The sequence below is a fragment of the Carcharodon carcharias genome, chromosome 9, assembly GCF_017639515.1.
Source record: "Carcharodon carcharias isolate sCarCar2 chromosome 9, sCarCar2.pri, whole genome shotgun sequence".
Classification (NCBI taxonomy): Eukaryota; Metazoa; Chordata; class Chondrichthyes; order Lamniformes; family Lamnidae; genus Carcharodon; species Carcharodon carcharias.
The window spans coordinates 122,216,417-122,244,021 of NC_054475.1; the positions used below are offsets into that span (position 1 = coordinate 122,216,417).

The 27,605-nt window shown below is 42.8% G+C and overlaps 1 protein-coding gene across 2 annotated transcripts in view; it reads right to left on the reverse strand.

Moving 5' to 3' along the window:
* LOC121282307 (hydroxyacid oxidase 2-like) overlaps window positions 1–27,605 on the reverse strand; it is an 84,113-nt gene that overhangs the window by 13,898 nt on the left and 42,610 nt on the right. Inside the window, exons 2-4 of one of the 2 annotated variants that reach the window (XM_041195969.1) lie at window positions 21,407–21,554; window positions 11,238–11,389; window positions 1,304–1,581 (exon numbers count right to left, since the gene is read on the reverse strand). In XM_041195969.1, coding sequence (XP_041051903.1) covers window positions 1,304–1,581; window positions 11,238–11,389; window positions 21,407–21,537 — 561 coding nt within the window. In that variant the 5' untranslated portion in view covers window positions 21,538–21,554. Of the gene's footprint in view, window positions 1–1,303; window positions 1,582–11,237; window positions 11,390–12,192; window positions 12,332–21,406; window positions 21,555–27,605 lie in introns of those variants that run through there. The other variant, XM_041195970.1, reaches the window with a different exon arrangement.

Sequence of the window (27,605 nt, forward strand, 5' to 3'; positions counted from 1 at the left end):
GAGAAAGACCTCGTGCCATGATCAACTAATCCTCATGCTCTGCCTTTTGCACTCAAAGTCACCATGGCCCTCAATTTCGATGCGACCATCTCCTTCCAGTGTTCACAGGTGTCATTTACTCTCACAATGTTAATAGCTACTTTCATGCACCTTGTAAATGCACTGTGTACTTTCTGATGTGGTGGTCTGTCATTGTAGAGTAATAGCTACAGTTACCAGAAAGACAAACAGCAGCACGATCTTTCCAATGACAATGGAGGCTGCAGCTAGTAGTCCATCTCTTAATGATGGTATGAGTGTGAAGGTTGTGGCTATGCATGTCCTAGGGCCTGGACGTACAGGAGGGAGGTAGACCTAGGGTTCTAGGAACACAGGAGAGATATGCTTAAAACACTCATAATTGCCTTTTTATGTTTCTCAATTGGCTTCCCAGCAAACCCCATGAAGATGCCCTTCATCTTTCACAACCCCCACTCCCAACCTCCACTCCCCACACCCCCTTGTGGTCTGCCACCAACCTCTATCTCTGAAGTAAGGCTTCTGTATTTAAAATGTTACTTTGCAGAGCTCTGTATATGCAGAAGATCCCTGCTGCACTCGAAACAAGCCTCTGGAAAAGCAGGGTGTGACCATGTCAAGATCCCAACACAATGTCATTTTCTTGGACTTTTCCACCCCGTTCACCCCTGAACCCACATCCAACAGCAAGGCCAAATTATGTCATGTCTCTGCAATGCTCCTAGAACCTAGGGTTCCTGTGCATCCAGGCTCTGGGAGCACTACCCCACCCCCTTAACAAATAATGTTAGACCCCAATCCCAGTGTTCTCCAATCCCTGGGCTGCCTACAGTGTGGAGATGTCAATGTCCTTAAATTACCCCCCTGTTCATTTAAAATCTTTGACTCACTGCGAGCCATGCCTCAGAAGATTATTTTTAAATTCATTCTTGGGATGAGGGCATTGCTGGAAAGCTTGACATTTAATGCCCATCACAATGAGAAGATCTCCTTGGAAACAGTTTGGTAAACTAAGTGGTTTTCCCGCTTTAGACGGCAACTGGGCACCAACTGCATTGGTGTGGGATTGGAATTCTGCACAGATCAGACTGGATAAGTACAGCAGGTTTCCTTCCCTAAAGGCATTCATGGACCAGTTTGGTTTTAAGACAATCTGATAGCTTCATGCCCACTTTTACTGAAACCAATTGATTTAAAAAACTGAAACAACTGATATAACTTAATATATTTCTACCAACTATCTAGTGCTTCACACATGACATCTCATCATTGATGTATCACTTGCCTTAAATATTTCAAAGTTCTTCAGTTCTAAATGGGCAGGTAGCTTGAAATTGTTCACCATGTCTTTTCTCCTCTTGCCAACATAAGGCAGATCAACAGTCACCACGAGAGCCTTGTACCCCAGGCTCTTGATCCGTTGCACCAGTTGCTTAGTAACCTCACGCCTTTTGAAAATGTAGAGCTGAAACCAGCAACAGCCAGAGGAGGCTGCTGCAATCTCCTCTATGGAGCATGTTGCATACATACTGGCAATATAACATGTCTTCATGGCATCGGCAGCTGCAAGGAACAACTCCAACTTATCATCAACTTTAACAGAGACATCAAGAGCAACATCTTAACTCCTGGAGGGATCACGCCAAAGTGAACCTCATTGCTCCCCAATGTGGCCCTCAGGTTAAAATAACAGATTGAGCCCCGATGTTGCCGTTGGAATCCATCAGGATAGTTAAAGAGGGCTAAGCCCTCTTTGGGCATGCCCACTTACCTCCTGAAACTCAGCCAGATTGGGGTGGGAAAAGAAAGGCTAAGTCTCCTGTTTCATTTTAATTCTCCCCCCAGCCCCAGCCCCCCACTCCCCTGGCACCCTCCACCCCCTTCCCCCCTATTGATACCCTTCCTCTACTGGCTGCATCCCTGACTTGAGGGAACTAAGTTGGCTCCAAGGTCGGAAACGTGGAGTTGAGGTAAAAGTTCCTCCCTGTTCTTAATGAATAGTGCAGCAGGCCTGAGGGGCAGTATGGCCCACTCCTGCTCTTAATTCATATGTTGTGTTAACACAAATTGCAACAAACAATGTAGTTTTTATGGAAATTACATGGTGGATGTCAAGAGACTGGGCACTGAAGTTTTATCAGCAACTGGAAGTAGTTGCACAGGAAATATTTTTCACAGCCTAATAAGTGTCAATATTTTATTGCACATTGGATGGACCAACAAAAATAAAATGAGGAGTCACTGATCATCATCCTTTATAGCATGGCAAATGAGCAAAGAGCTTTGTTCATGTCGTGCTTTTTGCATGCTAAGAACATCCAAAAGTGTTTTCCAACCAATTAATTATTTTTGAAGTGTAATCACTGTTGTTTTACAGAAAAATGAGAAAACACTGGCATTAAGTGGCAATGTTTGATGAGATTTAATTACTTCACATAAAATGTAGCTCTTCTAAATATAATTTCAACAGATTATACTGTGGCATGGCGGGTAGTGTCCCTGCCTCTGAGCCAGAAGCAACAGGTCCAAGTCCCACTACAGGACCTGATGGTCAAAGGAGGTTTTTTTATAATGTGGCCAATAGGCTGATTATCAACCTGAAAATCCTTCCAGCACTTGCCAAAGCAGGTGGTAAGAGCAGAGAGATTCCTGTGCATTATAGATACCACCTGAATCCCACTGAGCTGAGTATTGCTGGGCTCCTCCAGAGCTGTCCCAAGCAGGGGAATTGCTTCAGGATGCCATTGGCTGATCTATCAGATTTATTGTGGCAGCACACTTCTCATTGTATGCATGCTGTGCATGTGTGTGACCAGGGGGTCATGAGTCCTCTTGTCAGTGTTTAAGTCTGGCCACCCAGAGCCACTCTTTGGTTTGCTGTGATAGTTGACATGCAGTAAGCACTGAGGACCGCTGCAGAATGAATGCATCGTGACTGTTGCCAAGATACTGGGTAGTGGTCTGCATGATTCAATGCCTGTGGTCACTACACATTGATGGAATAAAATCCCTTCTAATTCCAGTACATGGAAAAGCTGACACGAGGTGCTTGCAGTTAATGGCACCCTGCACCCTGAAATCCTTGCAAACCCTCATAATTGCTTTGCCTGCTTCTCTCTGGCAAGAGAGAATGCAATGAAGTTATCTCTCTTTAAGTCAGGAGCTTCAGTGGTTTCCTTTATGCAATTGTGCCCTGCAAACAATGAGATGGCGCTAACATTGCCAGCCACAGCTTTGACAAAGCCAGATGCATAAACCCACGAGAACCTTCATAGCCACTGGCAATGCCATCCTCCCCTGCTCTGAATTGGAGTTGTGGCTGTAGCAGGTGGCTACATCTGACCTCCTTAGTGAAGTGCAGGTATCTCAAACATTGGTTGTCGATGAGGTTCAGTTGGAAAATTGCTCCCAAAGCAACCTGGGCGGATATAGTCTCCTGCTGACAGCCCTTCTCCTCCTCCTCCCTCATGTAATGGCTTGTCCTGCTCTGTGTGGCCTTTGCTCATTCTCCCAGTTGTTATTGATTCCAAATGAAAGGCCTACTAGGCCACCCACATCTGGAAACAACTGGTTTGTACACAAGCCTTTGAAATGACCAAAAACATGTTTCAGCTCCAGCCAGATCACTTCCTGTAGACATTGAAACTTTTAACAAGCATGGAAAAATACCCAAAATGTGTGGAATTGCAGAAGAAGCCAGGATAAATAATTTAGAAACTAACTTGTAACCTTGATGATCCCATTAAGTAGTGCTGAAGGATCCTTCATGAAGTTAAACCTATGTTTCAACTGTGGGAGGTTAAGTGAGAGTGTCAGCTGGAGCACGGAGGTCAAAAATGTCACAGTTGGTGTCACAGCAGCATTGTGTGCTGATTGACACTATAATCTGTCTTTTCTCCATGCTTCTGATGGATGTAAAGTGTGCACATGCTAACCTCCTTACCAATATAGCATCCAGTGCACTTCAAGTCAGATATATGTATGCCTGCCACAGGTATCATTTCAGAACCTTGATGAGCCTCACAGCACTCCAAAACAGGAGCTACCAAGCCCAATTCTGCACCCACAACCTTTCCTTTTTTTTATGTTGGTATCCTTTTCTTTCAGACTTTGGTGACTGTGCTTTTGACTTCTGTTATTGCCAGGATTGCTGTTTTAAAATGAATAAATCAAAGGCTGTTTCATTGGTTGGGATTTCATTGCTTTTTTAAAAAAAAATGGTTTTGGCGTTAGGCGCATGGGCACCTCTGCAGTATCTGTTAACTCACAGGAAGCAAGTGCAGGAGGTTGGAGGGGCACAAGAATAATAAGCAATTTTTAAAAAATTCTTTCATGGAGTGCAGGCACCACTGGCAAGGCCAGCATTCTTTGCCCATCCCTTATTGCTCTCGAACTTGCCCTTTCAGAGGGTAGTTAAGAGCCAACCACACAGTTCTGGGTCTGGAGTCACACGTAGACCAGACAAGGTTGGTAGATTTCCTTCCCTAAAGGACATTACTGAACCAGATGAGTTTTTACAATTGATGATGGGAGGCAGTGGTGCTGTGGTATTGTCATTAGACTGGTAATCCAAACATCCAGGATAGTGCTCTGGGGACCCAGGTTTGAATCACAACATGGCAGATGGTGGAATTTGAATTCAATTAAAATCTGGAATTAAAGTCTAATGATGACCATGAATCAATTGTCGTGAATTCACTAATGCCCTGTCTGCCCTACATGTTCCACCCCACATGTGACTCCAGATCCGCAGTAATGTGGTTGACTCTTAAATGCCTCTGAAATAGCCCAGCAAGACACTCAGTTGTATCAAAACTGTTAAAAAGTCAATAAAAAGGAATGGACAGACCACCCAGCATTGACCTGGTTACTGGAAACTACAAAAGCCAAACTCAGCCCTGGTGCCCCATGCAAAGTCCTCCTCACTAACATCTGGGGGCTTGTGCCAAAATTGGGAGAGCTGTCTCATAGATTAGTCAAGCAACAGCCTGACACAGTCATACTCATGGAATCATATCTTACAGATCATGTCCCAGACGCCACCATCACCATCCCTGGGTATGTCCTGTCCCACCAGCAGGACAGACCCTGGAAAAGTGGTGGCACAGTGGTATACAGTTGGGAGGGAGTTGCCTTGGGAGTCCTCAACATTGACTCTGGACCCCATGAAGTCTCATGGCATCAGGTCAAACATGGGCACGGAAATCTCCTGCTGATTACCACATACTACATCCCCCCGAGCTTATAAATCAGTGCTCCTCCATATTGAACACCACCTGGAGGAAGCATTGAGGGTGGTAAGGGTGCAGAATGTACTCTGGATGGGGGACTTCAATGTCCATCACCAAGAATGGCTCGGTAGCACTACCACCGACCGAGTTGGCTGAGTCCTAAAGGACATAAATGCGGCAGGTGGTGAGGGAACCAACAAGAGGGAAAAACATAATTGACCTCATCCTCCCCAACCGGCCTGCTGCAGATACATCTGTCCATGACAGTATTGGTAGGAGTGATCAATGTACAGTCATGGTGGAGATGAAGACCAGTCAACAGGCCATCAACAACAGCAGGATTGTACTCAACCTCAATCAGCTATAAAGAGAGACTGGATAGGTTAGTGTTGTTTTCCTTAGAGCAGAGAAGGCTGAGGGGGGACCTGATAGAGGTATACAAAATTATGGGGGGCATAGATAGAGTAGATAGGGAGAAACGTTTCCCCTTAGCCGAGATATCAATAACCAGGGGGCATAGATTTAAGGTAAGGGGTAGGAGGTTTACAGAGGATTTGAGGAAAAGATTTTTCACCCAGAGGGTGGTTGGAATCTAGAACACACTGCCTGAGGGGGCGGTAGAGGCAGGAACCCTCACAACATTTAAGAAGTATTTAGATGAGCACTTGAAATGCCATAGTGTAAAGGGCTATGGGCCAAGTACTGGAAAATGGGATTAGAATAGACAGGTGCTTAATAGCCAGCATGGACACAGTGGGCCGAAGGGCCTGTTTCTGTGCTGTATAGCTCTATGACTCTATGACTCTATGTAACCTCATGGCCTGTGATATAGGAGGTCATGCCAGGAGCAGCATCAGGCAGACCTAAAAATGAGGTGTCAACCTGGTGTAGCTACAACACAGGACTACTTGCATGCCAAACAGCATAGGCAGCAAGTGATAGACAGAGCTAAATGGTTCCATAAACAATGGATCAGATCTAAGCTCTGCAGTCCTGCCACATCCAATCATGAGTGGTGGTGGAAAATTAAACAACTCACTGGAGCAAGAGGCTCCACAAATATCCCCATCCTCAGTGATGGAGGGGCCCAGCACATCAGTGCAAAAGATAAGGCTAAAGCATTCACAACAATCTTCAGCCAGAGGTGCCGAGGTGGATGATCTGTCTCTGCCTTCCTCGACAGTCCCCAACATTACAAATGCCAGTCTGCATCCAATTCGATTCACTCCACGTGATATCAAGAAATGGCTGAAGACACTGGATTCTGCAAAGGCTATGGGCCCTGACAATATTCCGGCAGCAGTACTGAACACTTGCGCTCTGGAACTTGCCGCGCCCCTAGCCAAGCTGTTCCAGTATAGCTACAACATTGGCATCTACCTAGCTATGTGCAAAATTGCCCATGTATGTCCTGTACACAAAAAGCAGGACAAATTCAACCCGGTCTATTACCGTCCCATAGTTTACTCTCCATCATCAGTAAAATGAAGGAAGGAAGGGGTCGTCAACAGTGCTATCAAGTGGCATTTGCTTAGCAGTAACCTGCTCACTCTTAGCAATAACCTGCTTTTTTATAATACTGTTACTGGGTCAAAATCCTAGAACTCCCTCCCTAACAACATTGTGGATGTACCTACATCACAGGGACTGCAGGGGTTCAAGAAGGCAGTTCACCACCATCTTCTCAAGGGCAATTAAGGATGGGCAATAAATGCTGGCCTAGCAGCGACGTCCACATCCCATAAATGAATTTTTTTTAAAAATGATGGTTTCATGGTCATCATTACTGAGGCTTGCATTACTTTCTAGATTCATTAATTGAATTTAAATACCACCAGCTGCCATGGTGGGATTTGAACCTGTGCCCTCAAAGCATTCACCTGGGCTTCTGGGTATTATTGGTCCACTGTGCCAGCACTGTCCCAATCGTCATGTTGAAGTTGTAATTTGACAAGCCTGAGATCATCCACAGGCAGATGCTTGCAATAACATGTTTATCTCCTGGAGTCTGATGTCTTGGATAGTGCTGGGGATGAAGAAGCGCCTGTTGTTTACCCCAGACACATCTAGCCCCCATTTTGTCCCATCCTCTCGCATCACATTCCCCTCAGCAGTACTCTCACTGCAGACATAGTGACGGCTGCCGACTCCATTTGCAATTTCATGCGCTGTATTAACCTACTTCCTCTTTAACCTATCCATCATCCCTAATTGGATAGCGATTCTGGAGACGCCCTAATAAACCTCCCAGAAAATTGTACTGCCAGTCCCATTGCTGCAGTGATCAGGTTTACAACCCAAAAATGGTCCTTCCATCCAGAAAAAAGCTAAGATGGGAATATTCAACCCTGTGATTCCGTCCTTTTTTTCTACAGAAACATGTATACCATGTACAGAAAGGACGGCAATTTCTTAAATAGTTTCTGATGATCGAAGAAGCTAATTTATGTCTTATATAGAAACTAAATCACCATTCTTTCTCTGTCACTGGGTCAAAATCCTGGGACTCCCTCTCTAACAGCACTGTGGGTGTACCTACACCATTTCGACTGCAGTGGTTCAAGAAGGTGGCTCACCACCACCTTCTCAAGGGCAATTAGGGATGGCCAATAAAAATGCTGGCCTAGCCAGCGACACCCATAGTCCATGAAACAATTTAAAAAAGGGATCTTAGCTTAAGATTTCAGGATCCATGATTTTGTCTATGCTTAAATGAAAATCAAAAAAACATTTTCCTTGGTATTCTACCACAGCTGGTGGGCTTTGCATCATGTGACTGGAAATTACTTTAGAAGTCAGATTGGATGCCACAGTAAGCTTTTTTTAAAACATAAAATGTGTTCTCCCTTGATGTGAAAAATGGTTTCATTGAAAAATACTGCATCTTGGGTTTGTGTATGTATTATGAAGCTAGAATGTACCAACATTTCAAAGGAAGGACATTATGAACATTTGAATCAGGTTAGAAATTAAATACCAATGTTGCACCAGTAATATGTGGAGATTCTTTGATCTGATGATTTTAGAGTACTGAGCCTACGTGAGCTTTGATGAGAGGAAAATGGGCACAAATATATATTTATATATATATATATATATATATATGTATAACGTAACCAAAAAACAGGAGTTTGGAAATTGGTAAACATTTATACAAACCCATTGGAATCAAGAACACGGAAAAATGACCTCCCACTTTACTTAGACAGAAATGACCTTTACATCTGATGGTATTAACTGTTTGACTTTCTGTCACATTGAGCTAATGAGTCAGATTTCTGCTTTGCAAATTAAGAGAGACAAATAATCTTTGATACAGCCAAAGGTACAAATTTATGAATTATCATACTTGCTTGTTGACTGTAGTGAAGACTGTGTGGACAACATTACTTTTGTAGCAATAGGATGCTCTGGGTTTTTGAAGAGCACCTCCCTCAAAGATCAGCAATATGACTGTGCCAGCTTTGGCGCAGTGATCGCACTCTTGCTTCTGAGTTAGGCATTGTGAGCTCAAGTATCTCTTAAGAGACACAAAGGCCAGGATTGTGCCCTCGTCGGGCGGGCTCGGCAGGAGTGAGTGGGAGTGGTCGGGAAGCCTGACCATAATTTCACGCTGGTGGGCCAATTAAGGCCCGCCCAGTGTGAAACGTGCACTGCAGCACTGCCTGTGCAGGCGCGGGGTGGTGGGGGGTGGTGGGGGGGGGGGGGGGGGGGGGGGCGTCGGTAGGGGGGTAGGGGGGTGGGTGCGGTTGGGTGAGCAGGGAACTTCGTCATGCACGCAGATGCGTGCAAGTAAAGCTCCCTGAGGCACAGAGCTGCCTCAGGGAGATGAAGATTTTGAAAAAATAAAAAAAGATAGATTTTTAAAACGTTATCAACATTGACTCTATTACATGAGCAGGGGCATGTTGGGAATTAGTTTGAAAATTATTTTTTTTTAATGACGGATCGAAGTCTCATCCCACCCACGGATGAGGTTTTGAAAAAATCCAAAGGCTGCTTGGCCTTTTCGCCCACTTGCCAGTTGTAAGGTCAGCAAAAACTTTAATTCAATTAGATCTTTAGTGGTCTTAATAGGCTTGTTAACTGACGGCAGGCGCACTGCCGACTCCCGCAAGCACCCACCGACCAAAATATTGTGTGAGTGCACGGTGATGTTGGGACACTCGCCCGACATGATCGCGCGTCATTTTATGCACATTCTGGTCAGGTGCGCGCCCACCCAACGAGCAGAAAATTCTGGTCAAAGTCTCAATTAATGTTCCAGTGCAGTACCGAGAGAGTGCAGCACTGTAGGAGGTAATGCCTTCCAAAAGAGGCATTTTTAATAATGTTTTTATTCATTCAGGGGATATGGGCTTTTCTGGCTAGGCCAGCACTTATTGCCCATCCCTAGTTCCCTTGAGAAAGTGGTGGTGAGCTGCCTTCTTGAATCGCTGCAGTCCATGTGGTGTAGGTACACCCACAGTACTGTTAGGGAGAGAGTTCCAGGATTTTGCCTCAGTGACAGAGAAGGAACGGAGATATCTTTCCAAGTCAGGATGGTGAGTGACTTGGAGGGGAACTTCCCATGCGTCTGCTGCCCTTGTCCAGATAGATGGTGAATTCCTGCAGTGTATCTTGTAGATGGTACACACTGCTGCTACACCCCTCTCTGGGGGATGTAAAAGATTCCATATCACTATCTTGAAGGAGAGCAGATGAGTTCTCTCTGATGTCTTGGTCAATATTTATCCTTCAATGAACATCGTAAACAGATGGGCCCGGGTCTGCCGAGCAGTTACAATGATCGCCGTCGGATTGCCATCGTGCTTCAAAATTCCCCGAACCCGACATGGCTCCGCATTACTTCCGGGGCCTTTTGAGCCCAGCTGTCAAAGAAATGTGCAGCGCAGTATCCCTCAGACAACTCCATCAGAGTAGGGTGGAGTTGGGGGAAGGCAGGACATGCTCACTTTTTCAGGCACTAGCTGTAAGCTTAAATGTCCCATTTGAATGTTTGAATGTGAGTGAATGGGTGAGTGGGTGAATGGGTAAATGGGTGAGTGGGTGAATGGGTGAGTGGGCGAGTGGGTGGAGGAGTGAATGGATAGGTGGGCGAGTGGGTGGAGGAGTGAATGGATAGGTGGGCAGGTGGGTAAGGTGGATAGGAAGGTAAGATAGGTACATTGGTGGAGGGGTAAGTGAGTAAATGGATAGGTGGGTGAGGTGTGGATGAGTGAGGTTGGTGAGTTGGTAGATGGGTGAAGGGATGGACAGGTCATGGGGGAGTCAGGTTGGATGGTAGGTGGGTGGTCGGGGGTCGTCAGGTTGGGCTGGGGGCACTCAGGTAGGTTCAGGGTGCTAGTCGGGTGGACAGGGGGTTAGTTGCATTGGGTCAGTGGTGTAATTGGGTGGTTGAGGGGTAGTCGGGGGGGCGGGGGGTGGTGATAAGGGGGATGATTCAGGGTTGTGGGACGGGGCCAGTTGAGTAGTTCCCCAGATGTCAGATTGGTTTTTTCTGCCTAACATTTCCTGGGTAACTATTCAGGTGAGTATAGCAGAACAGATTAAAGTCTCTGACTCTGGCCTAGAAGGTTCCAGGGAGCAGGGAGAATTGCCCATTGGAAGTTGAAACTTTGCGGGCAATTCCCACGCAGCTCTGTGCATCAGGACTTTCACAGGGTCCCAATGCACATCTTCGGTCACACATTCGGTCTCTTATGAAGCTTAGGCTGGAAGGTTTAGCCCATTATCTGATCGTTATCACATGGTTATTTGTGGAAGTTTGCTGTGCACAAATTAACTGCATTTCCTACATTGCAACAGTGACTGCATTTCAAAATTATTTAAATGTCTCTACAGTGTTTTGGGCAGTCCCAGGGTCAGAATTCTGCTATATAAATGCAATTCTTTCCTTCTTATCTTGTTTGACTTGTGATATGGAGAGAATTCATGGACCAGAAAAGGAACATAACTGGTCACATGCTGTAGCTTGCCAACACTTACCTTTGGCAATGCTGACCTCCCCATTAGGCCAGGCCATACTTAGAATACCAGTTGGAGCAATTCCTACAGGAAAGCTGATCTCCGTGCCCTGAATGATGGTTCTCATATCCACGGCTGAAACATCTCTCAAGACTCGAGGGTGTAGTCGGATTCTGCAAAAGCAAAGTGAAAACATTACGAAAGACTTTCGAGGCAACAGAAATCTAATACTAATGAAAATAAAATGGAGGAAAAATCTCCTTCCAACTTGATAATTTAAATGAACAAAGTCCATTATCAGACATTCAATAAGGTACTGCCCAGTAGACTCATGACTAAGCTCAGGACATGTGTAGTCAAGTTGGCTGCAAAACAGGAAATAGAGATTAGGGGCTACAGTAGTTACTGTCAAAAGGTAGGAAGTAATGTTCCATATAAGGATCGGTGCTGTGAACCAGTGTTGTTCACCATTTAAATAACCATCTTAGATTTGGCAATCAGAAGCACAATTTACATAACTTGTGGACAACACCAAATTGAGGGGTATAGTTAATTCAGCATACAGGAAGACATTAATAAATTTGCAGAATAGGTGTGTAATTTGACCGTTACACAGATGTGTGTGGTGGTACTTTTTCATAGAAAGAATGCATGCATGTTAGATGACTTGGTGTGTCAGCTTTAGCTCAATTGGTAGCAATTGTCTATGAATCACAAAGTTCTAGGCTCAAGCCTCACTCTTAAGGTTTGAGAATAAAATTCAAGGCTGATGCTCCAGTGTATTACTAAAGTCAGGATGAAGTACTAGTAAATAATGAGCCTAACTTTGGGCAGACCATAAAGCAAATCACTCAAATACTTTGTAATTATTAGTGACATGCCCCTTCTTCCAAGGTGTTCTGCAAGAATGCAGCTGGTAATACTAAGCTGCACACCATATCCAATGCTTAATTTCAGGAGGGAAGTGTTTGCTCACTTTTTAGCAGTTTAAAAGTAGAAGAATTCTCCTCTGTTGTTTGTTGGCCTGGATCCTTCTCCCTTCAGTCCTTCTCCCCAGTGCTGCTGCTACTGGAACAAGCTGTGTCTGGGAATTTCGGCTCTTCCAAAAGCGGGCAGAGGTGAAGATCCCTCAACTTGTGGCAATACTAGGGAGTGACGCTGAGGTAAGAGAAGCTGATCTGTTAGCATCACTCCTAATGTGTTGCTGCTGAAGAGACTGGAGGCTGTCCCAATGCTGCCCCCTACTGGCAGTGAGGGTGGAGCCGCTGTGAGGGTACAGAAAGAGGGAAGGGGAAAAGGAGATCTGGATGGCAATGAAAGGAAGGGGAAAAGAGACAAACATGGATGCTACTGAAGAAAGGGAAATGGGAAGAGAAAAAGGAAATGGGGCAAAATCAGGGAGCTGTGCTTGAAAGGGGCTGAGGGGAAGCATGGTGCAGCTGAGGCCAACTATTTGGGATGCATGGGAAAAGAAGAAAATTTCCAGCATTAACTTGGTTTGGTGGGGGTGGGAGTGGGGGGTACTGAAGTGCAGCATGAAGTGGGGAGGAGGGGAAATTAGAATGCCAGAAAAGAAGAAAAACACCAGCTTGAATAGGGAGTGGAAGAAGACTGTCAGATTGAACCAAGATTAGGTGGTTCCCAGATTAAATTGAGTGAAAAGAGGGAGGGGGATGTTTTTGGGGGGGGGGGGGAAACAAAACTTCCAAAAGGAGCTGAGAGAGCGAGAGAATTGGATGATATTTCTGTAAATTGGTGAGTAGGAAGAGGTGGAATGTGAGAGTGTGACTGTTGGGCTAAATGATAGTATCTGGTGATGCACTGCAAATCCAAACTCCTTTTTGTTTATTTTTATTTTCTTAGATGTGAAGTAGAAATTTTTAACAATTAACCAAATAGTAAAGTTTGTAATGGCTTCTCTTTCTGCTTCATTACCATTACCCCTGGCAATGCCACGGAGCTATCCTTGGTCCTCTCTTGTTTCTCTTCTACATGCTGCCCCTTGCTGATAACATCCAAAAGCATAGTGTTAATTTTCATATCCACACCAACAACACTTAACCCTACCTCACCAGCACCTCTCTTGCCCTTCCACTTTTGCTAATGTCATACCCAGTAGAGGCATGTCATATTTCTAACTTTTAAGATACAAACTTTATTCAATGTGGACTCTATTTTTAAAAAGAAAAGGAAGAAAATGACACTGTACTCTCCCAAAATGGCTGCCAGAAAGTCAGGTGACTACTGTGTGGTTTCTAGATGGACAAGGATTAACTCATGTCTGAAAAGCCTGGAAAGTCTAAAGTATAAACGTCCTTGGGTGGAAGACGGTCCCTTGAAAGGCATGCAAAATGCAAGACCCCTTATGGAATTTACAGCCCTCATTATCTGAGTACATACAGGAACTCACTGGAGTATCAGCCTCGATAGTTGTTCTCAAGTCCTGGAGTGGAACATAAACCTATAACCTCTGGCTCAGAGTTGAGAGTGTTACAACAAGACTGGCATAAAACTTTCCTTGTCAATATTGGTGATTGCAGCTCCTTCAGTCACTATTGTTACTTTAATAGTGGTCAGACTTTTTTAATTCAGTCCCCACCACTAAGAGAGATACAGTGGTCTTTACTTGATTTGCCCACTATGTATGACAGATGATAAAACAAGCAGCGGGTGAAGCTGTAGGAGGCAATAAACCTTCTCCCTGACCTTTCATCTAACTGAATGGGAGAGTACTCAGTGAGAAGGAGAAGCAAAACAAACTCAAGAAGCTGCCAGAAAACTACAAGTGGTTAAGAGACAACAACCTGTGGTTACTGAAGAGAAAATATCTGTTTAAAGAAGGATTCCATGAAAAAAACTGTCTTAGATGACCAACATAAGTAACACATTAAATAACCGGCCAATTGTTTATTATTATTATTTACACCTATAATAAAGGTAAATGGATAGCACCAATTACCCGATAAAGGCGGCTACCTGGAGGATAGTAGAAGTGGTGGGGCCAGTAATCTTCTAAAATACTGGCTGAAATCCTAATGCGATATTTGAGATGAAAATATCGGAGCTACATTTTAAGGCTGAATTTTAACTCTGTGTAAGTGGATAGGTTTTGATTGAGTTAAAGACTCACCCTAAGTGCCAGTAAAATACAATAATGTGATGGCATCAGCAGGAAGCTACCAATTTTATTTTTTAATTATAAATGAAACAGAAGACCGAGGTCCGTTTTGAATGAGGGTGAGGTAAGCAGGCATCAGCATTGTAGCCCCTCCCAAGCATAGCCAAACTCCATTTCCCGGATAGCATCTCTGCAGCCAGGAGGACTAGGCTTGTTACCTGTCTGGATTTGGCTGCGGCCGTCTGGATATTGTTTATCTGTAAATTTATGAAATGTAAACCAGACACAAAAAAGCTAGTCCTTTAGAAAGTCACATTTCTTCCATTTACTGCTGTGTTTTATGACGAGGAACCATTAGCTATTAAAATTTGCGATTGATATTTATTATCTGCAAAGAACTGAAGCCATGCCCAAGACCACATCTACTGTGCCTGAATTGGGGCTGAGCAATGGTTCATATTGGTCAGCTTTAAATGCAATTTCAGCAGAGCTCTGTCACCATTCTGCCGATATGCATTCCTGGACAGCTTTTCCTAGACCACCTGGAAAGCGGCAATCCAGATGGGCTCATTCTAGCTGACCTGAACCACTCATGACTGCACCTGACAAATGATTTAAAAGGCAGTTAGCCTACTGAGGACATGGATACTCCTTTAACTATACAAAAACACAAAGCAGGAAACTGCTTTTTATATCATATTGTGGTATAATCCACTTCTCAATGACTTTCCAAACATTCCTCATTTGTCTATCAGTAACTGCTGTGAAAAATTGCCAAATGATCCTATAATGCAGGACATTTAATCCCTCAGGTTAGATGTTAAATTAAACTCTAACTTTCTCAGTAACATTGTCTCAAACTTAATGTCCCTTAAAGCACTTACTGTATAGCAGTAAAAAAATCATTTCATGTATGGACCTGAAACTGAAAGCAATGGAGATTAAAAGCTGTGGTCAGTCTGGGATTAAAAGCTCCCCTTGGCAACTCAAGGGGACCTCTGTTAAATCAAAGGCTTTACATACCCCTCACTTCTTATATAATATCCTGTTCTGCATGTAAAACATGCAGAGTGACATTGTCCTTGTTTCAGTTCTACTACGAATAACTTCAGACCAAGGGTCATTTAATAAAATAAGAGCATATTAATTTTGTGTTTAGTTTATTTAGAAAAAAGAAAGAGGAAACATTGCTAGATTGCCATATTACCACAGTGTCAATAATAATAATAAACTTTCTATACAGGGTTATGCTACAAAGCCCAAAAACTATAATAAGGCTGTGGTAACCTCTGTATGGAGTTGGCATTATCACATGCTTTCTGCAGCAAGACTTTTATCAGATTTTTGACTTTAGATTTGGCTAAAAATGGGGTTGTAATTAACTAACTAACAGCCAGATATTAGTTTGTGTAAACATGGAAACAGGAGTAGGTTACTTAGCTCCTTAAGCTTATTCCACCATTCAATTAGATCAGTACTGAACTGTGCCTTAACTCCATCCACTCAACTTGCTTCCATAACCCTACTTACCCTTGCCTAACAAATATCTATCAATCTCAGTTTGAAATTTTCAACTGACTAGCTTCAACACCATTCTGGGGGAGAGAGTTCCAAATTTCCAATACCCTGTTGTACATACTGACCTGAGACTGGGGCCAGTGGTAGAAGCCAGTTTGCTGTAGTTTGCACAGTATAACTCCGCCTCATGTTTCTGACATGCCACTTGCCATTTTAGCATGGCAACTCCAACTACTCATTACTGCTCTAACACACAGAGTAGGGCAATTGTCATCAGCATACTTCGGTACTGAGTGAGACATGGACCGTATAACATATCAGCGACACATACCACCAGAGAAATTCCATAAAGCATTGCGTCTCCCACATCCTCCAGATTCAATGGAAGGGCCATCGAACAAACACTAGTGTCCTTCTTGAAGCCAGTTCCATGAGCATTCAGCCAAAACTCCTGCAAAATCAACTGGAATGGATTGTTCATTGTGTTCAGATGGCTAAAATGTGACAATCCCGCCAAGTCCGGTTTTCTCAACTCTCAAGCGGCCAACATTCCAGGGGAGAGCAAAGAAAATGCTGCAAAGACACTCTGAAGCTCTCCTTGAAGCTTGGCAGCATTGATATTAATGACTGGAGGAGCTTGCTACCAATCATTTAAATTGGTGACAACTTGCCCATCAAGCTTTGGGTCAGAACGTTTTAATGATGAGGCAGAGCAGCAGCAGAGAAGGAGAGAAAAGGAAGCAAATCCTGCTCTCACGTCCCACCACCTCATGGGCCCCATGTACTCAGAGATCTGTAGGTCAATGATCGGCCTGTTCAGTGAAAACCCATTGCAGATACTCATGCCCCTGAGTAGACATGATCCTCAAATCTAGGGACAGATGCCGATGACAACTGCTCTAAACTCAGTGTTCCAACAAACAGAGCATCCTGTTTTGTGTTTCTTATCTGGTTAATGGAGTCAACTACTACCTCAAATGGAAATAGTCCAGCTGAGTGTGGCATCACCGTACATTGTGTCAGCGTGGCATCAAGGAGCCTTGCAAAATGGAGACTAAAGCTGGTAGTGGGGATCCTACGGGAAAACCCTCATGTGACTGGAGTCATATAGGACAAACAGGATTACGATTGTCTTAGTTCAATCATCACAGCCCCAGGACATTGCTGCAAGGGTTCCTCTGAACAGCATCTTCAGTCCAATCAGTTTTGGCTCCTATGTTAATGACCCTCCTTCCTCAATCAGGTTGAGGCTGCACTCATGAAACACTTACAATAATGGAGCAGCCCATCTGAAGCCACAACAGAATGTGGACCACATCCAGGCTTGGACTGAGAAGTAGCAGTGAATATTCACACCACTGAAGCACCAGGAAATAACCACCTTCAATAAGAAAAAGCCCAACCACCTACCCATTTCTTTCAATGGCACTACCATCATTCAATCATTCTGCCTCTACCTCAGCCAGGAACTTAACTAGACCAGTTATATCAACACCATGGCTACATGCCAGGTACTCTGTGATAAAATCTCTCCACCAACTACAAGGTTCAAGCCAGCAATACAATGGAATACTCACAACTTGCCTGGATAGGTGCAGCTGCAACACTCAAGATGCAAAGCACTATCTAGGATAATGCCTCAATGATGTCTGCCGCTGAACTCAGTATGCATTCCATCTTCCAGTGTAACTGCTGTACATAATATCTTTGGGATATACTGCAGCAACTCTCAAGACTTACTTCAACACTGCCTCTCATTGCCCATCCTTTACCACTAAGTAATGAGAAGAGCAGCAATCTATGGGAACATCGGTGCCTCAAATTACACCAAATCTTACACCATCCTGACTTGGATATATATTGCCCTTTATCTTCGCTGGGTTAAAATCCTGAAATTTTCTCCATTGTGTGTCTATAGGACTGTGGTGGTTTCGTCTCCAGGCAACTAGGGATGAGCAATAAAAATGGTCTTGCCTGTATAACCCACATTACTCAAACAAAGCATAAAACTCACTGCACATTCAGAGAAATCTTCATTGCCAGCGTAAGATAGGTAGCAACAGTAAGAAAACAGAGGTCTAAAACAAGACACCAGTAGAAATATAAATTGGATATTCCTGTGCAGTTTTATTGTATAGTTAACATATTTGTATCAAATTCTTCTTTCCGCTATTTAATGGAGCTGATCATCCATTTAACAAAGGCTCCAAGAAAGGTGGCAAAGGTTACAATTCTCAGTTCTCATGGCATTTTAAAACTGTACAGCTCCACTCATGCAGAGTCTAACATCAGATATCCTAAATTATAGTCAGACCGACATCCCAGATGTATGTAATTATAAGTATTGCACATAAATCCAGTCTCTTTACAGCAGAATTCTTCTAGGTTGCTGCCTTGGATGAAATTTGATATTTAAACTGATTGGTGTTATTACTTAGTCACATTATAAATTTTCTGGTCTAGCAGTTAAAAAATCTACTCCAAACTCTGACAGAATACTAGTCCACCAATGCCAATCCTTCCATTTTTCCCTCATTGTTACACAATATTTTCAAAAATATTCTCAATGTAATACTTTATGGCCTGAGTTTCACGCTTGGCATGTGCGCCTAGTCGGCGGGCTTGGAAGGAGACACAAAATGCGCTTCCACCTATGATTGGCCCCAAATACAATTCACACTGGTTGGCCAATTAACTCCTCCCTTATGGTCTAGCGGTTAGGATTTCTGGTTTTCACCCAGGCGGCCTGGGTTCGACTTCCGGTATGGGAATGAGCACTTTGTGTATTTATGACCGAGATAGATAGGTTCTTGATTGGTAAGGGGATCAAAGGTTATGGGGAGAAGGTGGGAAAATGGGGTTGAGAAACTTATCAGCCATAATTGAATGGTGGAGCAGACTCAATGGGCTGAATGGCCTAATTTCTGCTCCTATGTCTTATGGTCTATGCTCGCTGAGAAAGCCTCAGCGCTACCAAGGGGGGCAGGAAGAGGGTGGGCGCCGACAAAAGTGAAAATGTGGGTGGGCACTTATAGTGAGCTCCCTGAAGGCAGAGAGCTGCTGTGGAGCTGCCTCAGGGAGCTGCAGACCTGGACAGATTAAATGACAAGAAAAAAATGCAGCAAACTGTTTGTATACACCTGACAGCAGAACTCAAAAAACATCAGTCCCCAGATATCTTTTTTTAAAAATATTTTACCCTGGACATTTCATCCCACCCTTGGATCAGGTTTTGTTAAAAACTGGCTGCCCACCTGCCCATTTTGCCAGTGCGACGAGCCTGAAATCGCACGGGCAACGTAAAATTGTGGACAATAGGGTTTTCGATGGCCTTAATTAGTCCTTTAATTGTCGGCAGGTGCGGGTGTGGCGCCGACTCCCGCGCATGCCCTCATGCAATTTCGCGTGCATTCGGGCTGGGCGCACACCCGCCCAATCAACATAAAATTCTAGCCTATATGATCTTTTCACTCTATTTATTTCTTGTTTAATTCTCTTCTTGATCATTTTCCTTCACTGCTTAAAAACACAGCCTACGTAATGTCCTCATTTTCATTGGTAGGTTATGTAAAATAGAAATTTGTGATATGTAATTCTTTTTTTTCTTTCTTAGTTCTGTACTGGTGTATTGATCGCTTGTGGCCAAATAGCTAACTGATGGTAATATATACTCCGCAAGCCTTTAATATGTTAAAGACATTCCATATATCCAACACAGTGGACCTTGAAATTACATCAGGGGATATATAACTGCTTCGATCGTTCATCAAAAATTTTTCTCTTCCATTTTAGAGGAGGCACAACCTAATTCAAATGAATGTGTTAACACAACCACTAAAATATCGGAGAGCAGCCTCAGATAAATAGACAAGTTGCCCTTCCCTAACACAGAAAAAACAACATTATTTTCCACCTGTGTTCTTGTACCATCCTCGATCTGTTCATAGCTCTGACAAGACATGAGTGGGTACAATTCTACCCACAATCTGAGGTCAGAGATGTGTGGAAATTATAAACTAAACAGATCAATAAGAGAATACTCCATAAAGAAAGTAGAAGAATGAAAAGAAAGTAATGCATGGAGCATTGTGAACTCCATGAAAAATTGATGAGGATTTATACTGTTCATAGACAAAACAGAATTAACCTTGCTTCATACCAAGGTGCTGTAAGATTACTCATAATAGAGTAATGATAGGCAATTATATTATAAAGTTCTGCTGCTCTTGAATTATTTTTGCACTTTCACATGTTTCACATATCCCAGGCTCCAACTTCAAAGAGGCTGTGTTGTACTGAGGTTAAGTTAACAAAAATGTTATTGTGTGTTGGCCCACATTCCGATGTGTACCCCTCAGACTGTTCCATTGGGCCCTCCCCCTCTGATCTGTGCCCATCAACCTGCAACTTTACTCCTTCTGTCCTCCTGTGGAATGCTGCTGCAAAATGGCTGACATTCCACCCCACCAGCCCCTTCAACATCGCCAACTTCCACTTGTCAGGAATCTGATCAACCATGTCCCCCACTCGCCACTGGCTTCATCGCCAAAGGAATGTTTAATCCCGTTCACCAGCATGTAAATTATTCTTAACAGGCCTCTTAACTATCTCAATTGGCTTGGCACCACATTGGTGCGGGTTGGCTGCCTCACAGACTTCAATCTGCCCATCAGTTCCTGGCTGCAGCAGCAACCACAGACCGCCTGTGGAGGGGCTAGCCCTCCCCCACAACATCCCTTCTCCCCCCACCAACAGCGCCCCCAACCCCCACTGACCCCTAACATTGACAGAATCGTTGAAAAAGCCATTTTTTGGTTTGAAGTAAAAAGGTTGCAGAGAGAGCACCTGCATTTTAAAGCGCTTTGCCCCTTATTTACCTAGCTTTACAGCTTGCGGCGCTGCATTTAAGCTGGAAGGCCTTTGATTGGTGCTCTGGCTTCGAGAGTTGGCCCACCATTCTTAATTGGATGGTAAACACCCCCAATCCCCACACACTCAAACATAAGATCACAATGAGTGACTGTTTCACAAACAGTGCAGGCTTGTGACCCAGAATTGAGCCTGGCCATGGGGTTCAGAAGCCCGCAGAGACTCTACTAGTAAAGCTAACAAAATTTTAAAGAACTCATCCAGCTGAAAACTGAGATAATCTGTATTCTTAAGCTTTGCTACTAAAGTAGGTAGATCATGTTGAAATTAACACATTGGTGTCTAAAAGTGGAAAACATCTCTGCACACTGAAACAGTCCGGGTTAATGGTTGGAGATGTGCACATTATTTCAAAGTCAAGCCAATTTCACTGATAATCCATCTACTAGCACTTAAAAGCATTTTTAAAAACACACAAAAATGAGTGTCGATCGCAGTTTGAAATTATTGCAAATTTCTTTTTTGAAAGTGACTGTGTCATGCACAATTTGCATGAAACATAGCCCTGTCTTGTTGAAAGAACTAGGAGTATTCATTGATGCCTTTGTTTATGTCCTAGGAGTAGGTTACATTTGTTATAATAAACTGCAGCATGTACTCAAAGAGCTACATATAACACACAAACCTTTTAAAGGCCAGCAGGTTCCTGTCTCTTGATTCACAATCATCTGCACCTCCAGCATAGAAATCCCATACTGCTAAAGGCAAGGAACATTCAGCGTGGGCTTCAAAGTCATCTAAGCAAATCATAGACATTGCCAGGGAGGGCGAATCTTGGAGAATGAGAATATAAAATATTTATTTTATTCGAACAGTAATAAAACTTCTCCAGATACTTACAGTTGTTACACAGTTTCATCCCAAATTCTGAAATGTGCTGTTTAATTCTGTAAGGTCTTTCATCCAAGTAAGAACAGGAACAGTCTTCTTTAAACAGTTGCCAATCAGTTGCCCACTGAGTTTAAAATGCTAATTTAACTGATGGCCTGATTTCCTATTCCTACCCATTTGCCAGGCAGTGATTCCTGCCAGGTTCAGATGGGAGTCAGAGCCTAAAGTGAGCCACAGGAGTTAAAATCTCTCTGGGCTTCGACCTGTGAGCCATAAATACAACTCCATTTAGTTGCCCAAGAAACTCAGCCCAAGATGAGTAAGTGGTTCCTGCACTTTTCTGCAGAAGCTGGAGCAGTTTGAACACTGTCCACACCTTCCGTCAAAACATTGGCAAGGTGGTATAGTGTGAAGCCCACTTCCTCAAATCAAACTGGTTCATTAAGGCTTTCTGTTTCCAAATACATTTTCAACGGATAGAGTCTTGTAGTGACCTTGAGGATATCTTTCTGGACTTGAAAGGGAGAAGCAGCCTGATTAATCATTGTCACCAGCCTAGAGGAAACTTTCTGACCATGATTCATGACAAATCTTCGCCAATGGGAAAATAAGATTTTTTTTGTGCAATGGATGGAACACATTGTTCTCAATATCTCCCTAATCACCCTCTGGCCTTATGATAGGCTGGACCAGCATTTATCCCTGCAGCAGCTCTTAATTAATTTAAAGAAGCTTCAAGCACAACTTTAAAGGCTTATTGTTTCACCCGCAATAACTCTCCTTTCCTTTGCAGATACATTAACAGGGTGTTTTCTTGTGAAGGAGCAGATGCAGGATTTAGCTTTGATTTCTCTCCAACTGGTCATTGTCATTGTCATCTTCATGCAATCAGGCCATCAGATTTAGCAGCCACACTTTGCAGCTTTATCAGAATCATGCCCAACATAGCTAAGAATTGTTCACTGATAAAGGTTACTGGACAACGATTTAAATTTCTCAGCAACAATAAACAACACAACTGGTAACAAAAGCACATGCAAACTATTCACTAGTATATGGTCAATTCTGTTGCCATGATCCCCCAGACCAATTCCACCTAATTGGCGCACTTTGGAAAGTGATGGGATTTGTGACATCTCTGAAGTGATAGACCTGACCTATTCAAATCACCCATAACGTAAGAAATACGATGGACTGAATTTTTTCCTCCCAACACTGAGCAAACCTGTGTCAAGAGGCCCAAAGTAGAGGCATGCAGGACTGCAATTTTAAACTTACCTATCGATTTCTGTTGGACACTATTATCCTCAGGGTGGGAAGCATGGAGGGTCACGACCCATGCTCATGTAAAGTGATGTTGGGGTCACCATTTAAATATCTGCAACATATCCAATTTTCCCTAACAAGAGGCAGTGGCCATGACAGCCTTCACCCAACTCTCAGCGACCAAAATTCCAGGTGAATGGGTTGACTTTCTGAAGTCAGGAATGCGACATTGGGAAATGGCCCGACACATGCTTCTGAAACCGAAGGGGAAAAACCAGCCCAGTGAGTTTTTAAATCATTCTAATGTTAGTACTTTTTTAAATAAAGGCAAGACAAGCTCTACCATAGTTGTTTTAGTGATAGAAACTGTATAATAAACAATTTTTGTGTTAACTTTTAATCATGTGTCCCTTTTCACATGACAATGCCCCTTCTTTCTACTGAAGTGATCAAGATGAGTTGGGTTCTTATTGTTAATTTATTAATTGGTGCTTTTTAGAAGAAATTTTCATATGCTATTGCCAGGTTTAGCTGGGCAATATTTATCTAGTGTCAACTTGGTATACAACATTCTATTTACAAAGAGAAGAGGCAAACAGGGCAACTTGAATTAGATGAATTGATTGGTAAAGAATTGCTTACACATTACATATAATTTTTCTGAACCCACCCATTAAGTAATGTTTCACCACCTTTCCTAATCATTGACTAAGAGATCATCTAACCATTTACAAAAATCTAATGCCTGTATAACGTGAAAGTTATGCTCTTTTAGCACAAGATTTTAAAGACCTTATGTGAAAACAACAATGTTTGGTGACTAGGTAGCCTAATTTGGCTACTAAGAAGAAGGAAAGAACTCATATTTATATAGTGGCTTTCACATCCTCAGGAAATCCCAAAGTACTTCACGGCCTATTTAATACTATTTTTCCAAAGCATCATTACTGTTGTAATATTGGCAAATGTGGCAGACAATTTGTGCATAGCTAAATCCCATAAATAATAATGAGATAAATAGCCAGTAATCCTTTTCTTTTAATGATGTGATGGAGACATGAATATTGGCCATGCCATTAGAGAACTCCACTGCTCTTTTGTGAATAGTGCCATGGGAATTTTTACATGCAGCTGAGAGGTAAGCTGGGGCCTCAGTTTAATGTCTCATCCAAAACACCCATTTGGGTAGAATCAGACTGTTGTTAATGACCAGCCTGGAACATTTGATCAATTATTTACAATGTTTTCTGTGCACAATTACACACGTAAGCCCCATCATTCAGAAAGGAACACAGGCATGGTATTGCATTTCATTAATCTTCTGAATTTTAATGGAATTTAAAACTGCTGGTGTAATTTCTGTTGTTGATTTTCAAATTAAGCTGCTAACAGTGGACATATGAGAGTACGATGGAATGTAATTGAAGACAGACTGTTTGATCTAAGCACTAGGCTGCTGGCCAGGTGTTTGAATCAGCAAATTATCCTCAATTACAACCTACTATAAGACAATAATGTTCAGTATTAAGATTCCTTTCTATACAGCATCTAAAATAATTTCTGCAGTTTTGATTATGTATATTCTCTCCTGTTTTGTCCTTTGGCCATATAATCACTGCAATCTGAGACCTGATGAGTGACCTCCCCAGGCCACTGAATCACCAGCCACAAGGCAGATAAGAACAGTCCACTGGTGACTTTACTGTTAACTTCTCTTCTCTAATTGTAGGGAAATACTTGCTGCCCATTTGGTGTTCGCTCACTGTGACATGACAGTGCCCTCACAGTTAGGAACTCAAAAAACTTGGGAAGTCAAACCTGCATATTGGTGCCCCTAGTGTGATAGCTATTTTAATGTTGTGATCTTGTTCGGGGGCCCAATAACCCAGGGCTGGATGACACAGGAAATCAATGAGAATTATGATGTTTTAAATCATCTTTACATGCAGTGCCTTGTTCCTACCATGAGAGTTTCACAGACAGACTGCCTCAGGACAGGACCTAACCAGTTTCTTTTTTAGAATTCTTCCATGGGATGTGGGCATCACTGGTGAGGCAGTCATTTGTTACCCATCCCTAATTGCCCTTGAACTGAGTAGCTTGCTAGGCCATTTCAGAGGGCAGTTAAGAGTCAACCACTTTGCTGTGGGTCTGGAATCACACGTAGGCTGGACCAGGTAAGGACAGCAGATTTCCTTCCCTAAAGGACATTAATGAAACAGACATTATTTATAGCATTAATGAACAGATGGATTTTTACAGCAATTGATGGTAGTTTCATGGTCACCATTACTGAGGCTAGCTTTCAATTCCAGATTTTATTAATTCCAGCTGCCATGGTGGGATTTGAACACATGTTCACCAAGGCATTAGCCTGGGCCTCCGGATGACCAAAACATTGTGGATAAAATATGTGTAAAATCCGACATTAAGATGCAGTGCGTCACCTGATCAAATAAGGAGCTTGTTAAATCTTTCCTGTGAACTATGTAGTCTCATTGTATTATGATATTCTCATTCAATTTGGAAACAGAAGTAACTATTTGCTTGGGGCTTCCAACCAGCAGAACAGGATGGTGCTAGCCAGTTTGATTGGCAGCCCTAGATGCTAATACTTCAACAGGGAGTCAAGCCATTAATTCCATTCCCGGAGATTGAGCAATAGAACAAGGAAACATTCATGTTCTGAGTCAATTGGTAAGATCTGCTGAGAGAGGCAACCAGGTCCAATGAATGCCTTGGTCCAGTTCAGTGATAGGGCTGACCAGAAGAGTGTGTTATTTTGGTCACTAACACCATGCAACATGTTTTTTGTTCCTTATCACAAGGAAGGGATGAATAAGTTAAAAGAAGGCAAGATTTACTGCAGGTTAGTCTGCAAATTAACTTCCCAACTGAAATGATGATTCAAATCTAGCCTTGTATCCCTAAAGTTTAAACTATCTGCCTCTTAGAAGGTTGGATTGTGCTGGAGCGAGTTTATGGCAATAAATTGCGATAACATAGTTCCCTTCTTAAGCCCCACTTTTCACCAGTCTCACACACTACGGTATGAACTAGTACAGGTAAGGAATGCAAGGTCTGTTTATAGGAGACACCAGTGACTCTGAATATAAGAAAGTATCAATGCCAGACCAAAATTCCCCTTTTCTGATAAACCCCATTCCTACCAATTGTTGGCTCTGGCTCAGAGGAAGCACTCTGACCTCTAAATCAGATGGACCATCTAGGCTGATAGTCCAGTGCAGTGCTGAAGGAGTGCAGCACCACTGGAGATGTCAGAGAACTTCACTTGCATAGCATTGATTCTAGTGGCATTGGACTTACACTGATTCCCAAGGGCATATCATTGAAGAATGCCAAACAGGCTGGGCAGTTAGTCATCTGCAGGGAATTGATGTGAATATGTGTACCACCAGTAAAAGCAGAGATACTTGAATGAATTTCTCCCCTGTCATCTTTCAGATGAAACATTAAACCCAATCCCTTTTGCTCTCACAGGTGAATGTAAGATATCCCATGGACTATTCAAAAAAGGGTAAGGATAGTTGTCCTTGTATCCTGGCCAATATTCGCTCCTCAACCAACACCACCAAAAACAAGCTATCTGATCATTTTTCTAACTGCTGCTTGTGAGGCCTTGCTGTGTATAATTTGCTGTTGTGTTTGCCTACATTACAACAGTGATTACATTTCAAAAGTACTTTGTTGACAAGGAAGAACAGATACTATATAAGTGAAAGCCTATCTGTCCTACCTGCAATCAAAAATACCTTCCTTTCACCTTTCTCTGTTCTGAGCCTTTAAAAATAGTACTATAATTAAACAAACATAAAACCACTCATTTACATTTTTTCCCTGAAAATATGGCCTGAAAATATCACTAACACTTTTCAATTTGATCATAGATATGAGATATGCCTTATTGAGTCCATTGTAAATTGCTGCCTCTTATTTTATAATTTATGTTATTTAGGATAAGATAATGAGTACTCTGACTCATGACAGAAGATCCACCATTAAAAAATGAAAATGCTTACTTGCAAAATCCTTTGTGCTTTTTCACAAGTTGCAGTCTCGCTGTAAATAAGAATAGCACTGATCTGATCCTCTTACAAGAAAGTTATTCATTAATTTAGAACAGAATTATGGTTAGACATTAGTATGGTTACATTAAGTGTGTTCCAAAGCAAATATTTACAGTAAAGGACTGCATTTCTCATTTCTAAACCAATGGAACAATGTAAAATCCACTGAAATGACTTGGTTTCCAGCACTGTAATAGGAACAAACAAATGATGTTACATAATGCTTGAGATATCAAAGGGCAGACACAGAGCGAACAAAAAATTCAAAGTATCCTCCATTACTCTGCAATAAATAAGGTACAACCATGCTTTGAGTAATGGTGCGCAGAAGTTGTGGAATAAATCAATGAAAGTTCAAACTCATCATTCAAAGAGGACTACTTGCGTATAGAGTTAAAGCTTTGTTATTTAATATTCAATGTACACTATGAGAGAATGGCCCCGAGTCCTAGTTTGGTATATGATTAACTTTGTCACAACTATTCTTGTGTTCAACAGATAATAATATCAATAGGTTTCCAAGGCTGGAGTTTGGAGGGGGAAGGAGTCTGGGGTGGTTGGGGGCGGGGTGGGGGGGTGGGGGGGGGGGTGTTGGTGGGGGGTGGATGTTTGTGGGGAGGAAGAGTGGGGGGAAGGAGT